The sequence below is a fragment of the Orbicella franksi genome, chromosome 12 (genome assembly GCF_964199315.1).
Source record: "Orbicella franksi chromosome 12, jaOrbFran1.1, whole genome shotgun sequence".
NCBI lineage: Eukaryota > Metazoa > Cnidaria > Anthozoa > Scleractinia > Merulinidae > Orbicella > Orbicella franksi.
This window is the reverse complement of record NC_138156.1, coordinates 4,467,235-4,477,161: the sequence shown is the minus strand read 5'-3', so window position 1 is coordinate 4,477,161 and position 9,927 is coordinate 4,467,235. Positions and strand designations below refer to the sequence as shown.

At 40.1% G+C, this 9,927-nt stretch overlaps 1 protein-coding gene across 5 annotated transcripts in view; it reads left to right on the top strand.

Moving 5' to 3' along the window:
* Positions 1 to 9,440, top strand: part of LOC145462884 (uncharacterized) — an 11,164-nt gene extending 1,724 nt beyond the window's left edge. The window contains exons 1-3 of one of the 5 annotated variants that reach the window (XM_081446532.1): positions 4,657 to 4,693; positions 5,243 to 5,332; positions 7,169 to 9,440. In XM_081446532.1, the coding sequence (XP_081302658.1) occupies positions 5,325 to 5,332; positions 7,169 to 8,066 (906 nt within the window). In that variant the 5' untranslated portion in view covers positions 4,657 to 4,693; positions 5,243 to 5,324 and the 3' untranslated portion in view covers positions 8,067 to 9,440. Of the gene's footprint in view, positions 1 to 1,950; positions 3,895 to 4,155; positions 4,694 to 5,242; positions 5,333 to 7,168 lie in introns of those variants that run through there. The other 4 variants (XM_081446533.1, XM_081446530.1, XM_081446529.1 and 1 more) reach the window with 4 other exon arrangements.
* The last annotated feature ends 487 nt before the right edge of the window (positions 9,441 to 9,927 follow it).

Below are 9,927 nucleotides of genomic sequence, written 5' to 3'. Positions count from 1 at the left end.
TCGATTTCAATGCTCTTTGCACAGGCGGACCACCCTATGTGTTCGTGGTTAATAACAGAATTTATTATATGGCTGTGTCTCACAAGGACTGGGAACTACCGAATTCACGAATTTGATTGGCTGAAATCGATATTGACCGCGGTCTAGATTTTCCCATCTAGACCGGCAACTAGACCGGTTTCATTTTGCGTTGGAAAAGTAGCAAACTAAAACACAAAAATGTTCACCATTTTCTTTTATTGTCTTCTCAAACATTTATGGAAGCGTCAAAAAGCCTGATGACAAAAAAAAAAAGGTAAAGAAGACAAGCAAATTTCGGCAGGTTTAAGTTAAGCTCATCACCGTTCGCAAGCAAAATGTCAGCAAACTAATTACATTACACAAATTAAAGTTTTCTTCTTTGCCATATAATAAACATCTTATTAACCGAGTTAAGTCGGTCTGTATGGGAGAATCTTGATCTCAGTCGTGTGTACAGACCTCACTGCATTCGGTCTGTACTCACGACCTTGCTCAAGATTCTCCTATACAGACCTCCAGCTTGGTTAATAAGAGCTAACTATGAGGGTTATGAATAAGAAAAGAAAGGGAGACAAGTTTGTCTTACAGGTCACTGACCAAAAGTAATTTCTTAAAAAAAAGCCTTCAGACGGCTCAGGAAGGAGAAAAAACACCACACATGAGTCAATTAACATTTCATTTAGCTTTATTGGGATATTCAGACCAAGACATAATTTAGATATGCAATTTTCAGAGCTTTATTCATAACCCTCATAGATTCTGTTATTAACCCCGAACACATAGGGTGGTCCGCCTGTGCTCTTTGGCTCTAAGGAACATAACGCAACACAACTCCACGCTACGCTACGTAGAAAAACAATTATCACTAACACGACCACTGAGGCTAATTTCACTTGCCCACCAGACCACCAAACTTCCATTTTCACTTGCCCAAGAGCAAAATTTACTTGTCCGTGGCAATCGGACCAGGTTTTTTTCCTGCCCTACCTGTGATAGAGAAGCATCAGGGTTCCAAACCCCTATAAAGGTTACCGGTCATTCTTGCAACCAGGAAGTTTCGCCACCAATGAACTCACCACCAAGAGAAGTCATCTCGCCACTAAGCGAGGTCTCCTTGCTACCAATAATCTAATAACATTAAACCACAAGCCGAAGAGACTGAAATTCGTTCTACTTTGTTTTTAGCTTTTATTTACCGAGCAGGAGGTCTGTATGGGAGAGTCTTGACTGAGGTCGTGAGTACAGACCAAACGCAGTTTAGTTGTGTCGCATTTCTTAAAGAACTCTAACAAGAAAAAGCTAATAAGGCAATTCAATTTCAATGATGCAAAAGACCACTGCGCTACCATAACAAGAAAGTAAGCAAACAAGATCGCAACTTGGAATGGTACCACAGCCTCAGCCAAAGAACAAACAACCTCACCCACCTGCCCTTCTACCTGCTAGTAGAGCTGCTGCACCAGGAAGACAGGGTTGTATCGATCCAGATCCAGCTACATGTATTGTGTGACGGCAAGCTTTCCTGCATCCAGAGAAGAAAGTACCGTTTGTTGCAGTCAAAGATCTTCAAGCACTGGGAGGACTACAACAGCAGTGAAATAACAGCCCGCTGTCACTTGAAGCCGTGCAGTCGTATCAACGGCCCAACCACCAGATGCCTAAACCATGTTGAAACCCAACTTAAAAATGGCTCCTTTAGGAGCCACTGGCCCCCATGGGGACCCGCCAAATCTGAAAAAGTCATGATCAATAAGAATTGAGTGTGGTTTTCTCTTGTATTCTTTTTTTTTCTTTCTATTACGTCCTGACTAAATATTAAAAAAAAAAAACAAATCATGCAACATCAGGTTCGAAAACAAAAAGACCCTGAGTCTTCAAATTTACATGATTGTATAAAATGCTATCATGATGTTTTTATCTCTCCTATAGAAGCATCCCCCTGCTCATGGTCCTTGGTCTCACAGGCATGTTTGCTACCCAGTTGCTCTATCTCCTGGGTGTGTACTTGACAACAGCCAACATGGCCGCAATGTTTCAACCAGCAGTTCCTGTTTGGAGTACTTTTCTAGCGATGATATCCGGAGTAGAGCCACCTCCAAGACTAACAAAATCACATGGTTGGGCCAAAATTTTTGGTGTACTTTTAGCAGTTACTGGAGCTTTCACAATGATGCTGGGAAAATTTAGGAGGAATTCCAGAGAAGACTCTTGGTTAGTGAGTGGTTCATCTGTTGGGAGTCAGTTTCTTGGATGTATTTGTCTCTTTGCCAAAACCTCAAGCACTGCTGTGTATTTCATAATACAGAAGAAATATATATTTAACCAATGTCAATCAGAATGGAAAACTCGGCCTATGGCTGTAACTGCCTGGAGTTACTTCTTTGCTACAGTTTTCCTAGCATTTGCTTCATTAATCTATGTTAAACAGCCAGAGAAGTTTACAAGTTTTTCCCGAGAAGCCTTTTACTGTTTAGTTTATGCAATTTTCATTACTTCCACCATGTGTTATTTGCTTCTGTCGTGGTGTAACATGCAGGTGCAGCCAACAATTGTTGCAGCCTCCTGGCCACTTCAGGCCTTGTTCTGTGCAATTCTGTCCTCTGTCTGTTTAGGACAATCACTGCAATTCTTAGAGTGTTTTGGTGGGAGTTTTATAGCCTGTGGACTTTGTGCAGTTTTGTGGTCGAACAACAAAGTGAACAAAGAATTATATCTACTGCAAGCTAAAAAGGAACCAGATACACTCTAGCTGTTAGAAAAGGTTAACTCAGATAAACTCAGACAGCATTGAATGAGCTTACATGTATATAACCCCAAGTTACAGTACTTGTGAATAAAAATGGTCTACTGTTTTTAACCTGTAAGCTAGAGAGTACATACAGTTGCTGTTCATGTATGATCTTATTTATTCCAAAGAAAACAGGAAACAGTAATATTAAAAATAATATTATATGTACCGAGATGTTATGTTTCATTTAGAAAGTATGTAATAAGTAAACAAGTTCAAGAGGATCATGCTCAATGCCAAAGTATTGCCAGCAGCATGGGCATGTTTGTTAATTTACTGCATGCAAAACACTCATGTTTTTAATACATGATAACTTTGTTTGTAAGGATTATATAAATGCATGTTGGAAAATTATAATCAGGTTAAGTACCAATAACCAGAGTTTGTGTGCTTCGGGAGCACCTGCATGCTTGTACCTTTCTTTGCCACGATTTTTTTCCCCAAAGATAAGATTAGGACTGAGACTGACAGCAGAGAAGACCAAGTGAAGAGGGTGTGGGGAGAGAAGGGTGTACTTTCTAGAATTGATTGCGTAAGTTTGTGGTCTCAACACTGACTCTGTGGTTGGCCCCTTTTGATGGGCCTGTGAATTTTGAAAAACCATTCTGGGAATCATGATTTGAGTGTACACCTTGAAATGTGTACTTCTGTGGATCATCAAACAAAAATAGATTCATGAAATGTAAAATCAACTTTTGTGACCTTGTAAATTAAGATCCCCCCGGCCCCTGTTCCTTTCCCTAGAACCACCTGTCCCTCTTAGCTATATAGTGGGGCCTTGGCCTGAGGAAAAGATGGCCCTGGATTCTTGGACTAATTAAGAGGTTCACTATATTCAATGCTGGTTTCCCTTCCTGAAATATCAACAGGTTGATTTCTCTCTGAGTTACCTTTCAATTAATTACAGCATGTACAGACCTTAACAGACTTGAGCATCAGGAATTTAGAACAAAAAACACTTGAATGAAAAACCCCCTGTAAAAATCCCCCTGTTCTTGAAGATCTGTAGGTGCTGTACTAAACAGGTTTGGGCACCAAAGCTCAGGAAATGGTTTGGAAAAAAAAAAGAATTCTGGTTAGGGAAAAGTCAGTCAAAAGTTAGGGAATTCTGAAAACTGATGTCTGTACATGTCTGCATGTGTCGACCATGAAATAATATTTATAAAACAGTTTTAGGTAGAGATCAAACACTGGAAATTTTGCACTGAGTAGTCTAAGAATCTGGCCAATAAAAATGCATGCAAGTGTCCCTTGAGCCCCCTTTTCTTCGTGCCATTCCAGGCTCTGCTGCCTAGAAGGAACGGGTGACTCTGGGGACAGAGGCCCCTTGCCCTCACCCCCCCTCCTCCTCCCTGTGTGAAAATTGAGCTAAAATTGTTAGTAGGGATTGTAGCAGTTGTAGAATGTGCTGAAAAAATAAGCTAGCAAAGAGGACAGAAATTTCCTATAACAAAGGGTTAATGGAACTGCAACATAATATTTGGAGAGGTGGCCGAACGACACTAGTTTTTTGAGTCCCAGACCCCTATGTGGGCTAAGGAACACCATCCTGTAGGTTACATGACGGAGCACAAATGTCAACATGGCCGACCCGCTCAAGGAAGTGAACATGTAACATGTCCATGCAAAGTATTGAGCACTGAAACAACCATAACACGAAGTGATTATAACGTTTTGCTTAGGAAACATGTGGTTAAGAGTTTGTTGTGCCTTGGTCACCGCTCAGCTCGGTTTTGGAGCTTATGGTGTGATCGTCACAAAGTTTGCCAAGGACAGCAAAGCAGATCCTCTGGTGTTTTGCCTGTTGCGTGACGCGGGAGCCTTTCCCGTTATGTTGTTAACAGCGTTTCTCGTCGAGGGAAAAGTTAGCATACCTTCTCTGAGGTAAGCTAGACTACAAAAAACACAATTTAATGTATCGCGGGATTTTATTTCTCGCATATTAGTCCCACTTATCGTTGTTAAAAATACATGTATCTCGAACAAATTTCCATAGAGACAAATGATAGCTCTCGAGAATGCTCAAAACGGCTGGGAGTTGGTATTCCACACTTCCAATTAAAAATAATTTTTACGATCTTGTTTACTTTTCATGTTTCTGTGATATAAAAATTGTTTGAAGTAATTTTAAATCTCTTCATAAATTGCAGTTTGAGGGCCAATCCATTCTATTAGAAAATCACCCCCACCATGGAAGTGAAAAGTCAATTTTTTTTGCTAAGAAAAAAGATGCAAGTACCTATAAAATTGCATTTCTCATTTATGAGAAATGTATAAGTGGAAAGATGCAATAAATAGCTGGCACTAATATGTGATTTGCAATAATACCATGCCGAAGTGATCAAACATTATTACATAGACTTCTGAGGAGAGAAAATACTAACCAACAGTGCAAGGATACGTGGCTTGACTAATAGATGTTTTCTGCTCTAGAATTTAATCCAGTGTGAATTAAAAGTGATCTTGATGATGGTTTTGACAATTTTCCCTTTAAAGAACTCCTGCAGCTGGTTAAATGTACATGTAGGCTTATTCTGTTCTCTCTAGTCCAGTATAGTTCGTTGTTGAGAAGAGACGGCTGGACGTGTGAGCAATAAAACACAGGATCGTGTGTACTAAAGGGACCCGTGGTCGAGTGTTTGATTGAAACCCTACATTGATACCCTTGATCGACATCTTAATCTGTACTTGATTGACATCCCGATCAATACACGTTCAACACTTGATCGACACATGATCAACAGTCAGTTGATAGTTGTCCGAGTGTCGACCAATTCATGTGCATTGATTGAAAATTAGTCAACTGTCAACCAAAATGTCAATGGAGTGTCGATTGAGTGTCAACCGAGATGTTGATAGAGTGTCAATCGAGTATTGATTGAGATGTCAATCAAGGGTTTCGATCAAAGGTATTGATCAAGGGTATCGATTGAGGGTATCGATCAACACTCGACTGTGGATGCCGTTAGTTCACATGATTCAAAACATGTCTGTCACATAAATTCATCAGTGAATTTATGCAGCACTTACCGGTAATTTTGTGGACTTGTATGCGGCTCAGTCAATAAACCTGACAATAAAAGAACTTGGAATGACCAATATTTCTCCAATATGGACCTCGCGCTATTTCAACTATATTTAATCAACCTCCAAAAAGGCTTAACCATAATTCCCCTTGCTTCCCCCCCTCCAACCTCCCAAAACAAAGCAATAACAAAGTTTATACAATGTGAAGTTTATATGAAATAATTCATATATGAACTGTGGTTGTAGATGAAAGTGAAGAATGATCATCGCAGTAAATTTTCCAATTTAAGCAATTGGAAAGAAGAAGCCTGCAAAAATTAGAGCTTCAACGGGATTTGAACCCGAGACCTCCGCGATACCAGTGCAATGCTCTACCAACTATACTTCACATCATTTCACTCCTCACGGGAAGATGTGAACTCAATAAATTGACCTCGCTCCCAATGTGTGGCTTCATAGCTCAGTTGGTAGAGCATCGCACCGGTATCGCGGAGGTCTCGGGTTCAAATCCCATTGAAGCCCTGATGTTTTCAGGCTTCTTCTTTCCAATTGCTTAAATTGGAAACTTTACTGCGATGATCATTCTTCACTTTCATCTACAACCACAGTTCATATATGAATTATTTCATATAAACTTCACATCATTTCACTCCTCACGGGAAGATATGAACTCAATAAATTGACCTCGCTCCCAATGTGTGGCTTCATAGCTCAGTTGGTAGAGCATTGTACCGGTATTGTGGAGGTCACGGGTTCGAATCCCCTTGAAGTCCTGATTTTTTCAGGCTTCTTCTTTCCAATTGCTTAAATTGAAAAATTTTACTGCGATGATCATTCTTCACTTTCAAAGTTTATACAGTCGACTCCTGATAACTTGGACTCTTACTTACTCAAACCTCACACTGCTGTAACTCTAACCAAATTGACTTACCCTGGATTTCCGTCATATATTCCTTTACTCTAATTTTACTGTCAGTAACAGGGTGCCTCGATGACCTAATTGCCCCCTTGATAACTTCAACCTGCTTCTTTGTTTTGTTTTGTGTTATGTAATATGCAGTGTTACATTCTGATTTATACAGTAATTTAAAAAATGTATTGTTCCATTTGTATTTGCCTTCTCAGGTTGATTAAACCATATCAAAGAAATACAGTAAGCAATGTTCTTTTCCCTACTTCCAGTCATTTGTTCTTGACTCCCAATAACTCTGACCTTTTCAATTTCCCTTGAAGGTTTGAGATATCGGTAACCAAAAACAACAAAAAACATTGAAAGTGTGACTGATTAAACTGTCTTTCCTACTGCTGAGGAACTTTTTGTCTCTCTTATAGAAGTGTCCCACTATTGATGGTCCTGGGACTTACAGGTATGTTTGTTGGGCAACTGCTCTACCTCCTTGGAATCTACTTAACAAATGCAAATGTGGCATCCATGTTTCAACCAGCAGTTCCTGTTTGGAGTACCTTTCTGGCCATGATATCTGGAGTAGAGCCTCCTCCAAAGCTAACAAGGTCGCATGGTGCGGCCAAAATTCTTGGTATACTTTTAGCAGTTACTGGAGCTGTCATAATGACACTTGGAAAACTGAGAAGTAATTCCAGAGAGGAATCTTGGTTAGTGAGTGGTACATCTGTTGGCAGTCAGTTTCTTGGATGTATGTGTTTACTTGGCCAGACATCAGCCACAGCTGTGTATTACATCATTCAGAAGAAGTACATATTTAACCAACCCTACTCGACATGGAAAACTCAGCCCATGGCTGTCACTGCTTGGAGCTACTTCTTTGGGGCAATTTTTATGGCCCTTGCCTCCTTAACCTATGCTAACCAGCCAGAGAAGTTTACAAGTTTTTCCATGGAAGCCTTTTATTGTTTAGTGTATGCGATTTTGATAACCTCGTCAATGTGTTATTTACTTCTCTCATGGTGTAACATGCAGGTGCCATCAACCATTGTCACAGCCTCCTGGCCTCTTCAAGGGTTATTCTGCGCAGTACTGTCATTCATATTTCTGGGAAGGTCATTGCAGCTGTTGGAGTGTTTTGGTGGTGGTTTCATAGTGTGTGGACTTGCAGCAGTTTTGTGGTCAAACTACAAGGAGGAGAAAGAATCGAATGTTCAAGACAATGAAAAGGATGCAAAAGATATCATGACTTACCATAATTCGAACTGGAAATTCTCAGAAGCTGTTTCTCAGGGCTATGTGGTGGTCCCAAAAGATGATGACTAACTTGATATACCGGTACATTTAACTATACATTTAACTTGATATACATTTAACTAAAAATTCTGCTTCCAGTATTGTGACTGAAAATATACATTTTGAAAAGGTTTCTTTATGCAACCTGTTTCTGTGTATAATTTCTAAATTTGGTGGCTTCTGTCGATCTTCATCAGAGCTACAATGTACATGTACAACTGCCACAAGAGGGTCTTCTTAGAGTCGTGGGACTCCACTGTGGACAGCGATGTTGGTAACAAGACGAAACTACTCCCTCGTGCTTATGCACTGTTGATTCAAAATTTGAACAAAAAGACAGCACACAGGCTTGTACACTGTAGCACAAGCAGTAATGTAGCTCTGATGAAGGTGGACAAATGCCACCGAAAATTTGGAACACAAAAACACAGATAAAATTAAGAAAACTTTTCAAATAGTAAAACGTGGAATGTACTCTGCATTTGGTTCTGTTTAAGTTCTGTCAGATCATTGTGTCCTTATTGTGCCCACCAGAACTCTAAGTTCTAATGCAGTTGTAAATACAGTGAAACCTCCTGTAAGCTGGGGAGGTGTTTGCTATTGCGAGTTTAAAAAATAATTCTCTACATAACCAAAGGGTTGATTATATTTAATACAAGCAAGAAAAGTGTTGTGTTGGTTGTAAGTTAGTTTGGATGAATGGCAAATGGAGAAAAACATTTTATCTGTGGTTCAGTAGTATGGATAGTACATGTGTATTTATGTGGTTCATTATCCAGAGGCTAAAAAAGGACATTTATCAGGTTGGTGGAAAAAGTTAGTCTGATGTTTACAATGTAGCACAAAAACTGGAAATTTCATTTTATACATGAATGCATACATGTATATCTCTACATTCAAATGTCAGTGCTAAGGGGAAATAAAAGTAACTAAAAGCCACTTTTCCTGTGCGTGTATTTATACATAGTTGAGTTTAAGGCTAAGAAGTTTTTTGGGTCATGTTTATCCAACAAATACAATGCACAGAACCCATGTACATGTGGCCAGTACTTTCAGTAAGACCCTGAACTGCCCAAGCTCCCATGAGTGTTGTGAATAGTAATCTGCTATAGTGTTGGCAGTTTTGTCCTTGACAGGAAGTCCTTATGGGCCTCTCCTACTACTCGCTGACAGGTGCTGTACCTGCACCTGTGAATGTTCCTGCCAGCTTTTTACCAAACACACTTGATTACTTTGTGAGAGTACATATTTTAGCCTGGGAAGGGGAGAAAGATCCCTCCCCTAAGTATCCAGCCCTTCTTATGGAAAAAATTATTGGTTAATAGTAGAGTTCCAGCAGCCCAAAGGGCAGCCAAGCAGAGATTTCCTCATGATCATTGTGGTTAGTGGTATTGCTCATGGGCATCTTTGATATTGGACATCCATGTTATGGTCAACTGACACCTGTCAAGACAAGGTATCCGCTGACCAGTAATCATGGCCATTTCGCAGACTCGATTTTAGAGCTCATCAAGGTCACGTGTTTTTTTGAAGTTGACCGCTGTCCATGTGCTGGTTTTTGATTGGATCGTAAGCTTGAGCCAGGTTAACTTGCTGTAATAAGGAGCTCTGTTTTTAGGCTTGGCTAAACCTGTACATTATATTCTGTATCTGATGAGGTTGTATGCTAGGAAATCAAGGAAATCTGTGACACCTGACTAACCAACCGACCGACCGACCAACAAACTGACCACGTGGCTGACTGAATGACTGACTGAAGAAGTGGAGGATGTCTAACAGGTGATCTAACAGATTGACTACGAGACTGACATTCTGGTGTCTGTCTGACTGATGGTTGAACTGACCCTCTGTCGGAATGCTGGAACCTGACGAAGTAGTTTCAAGAAGATCT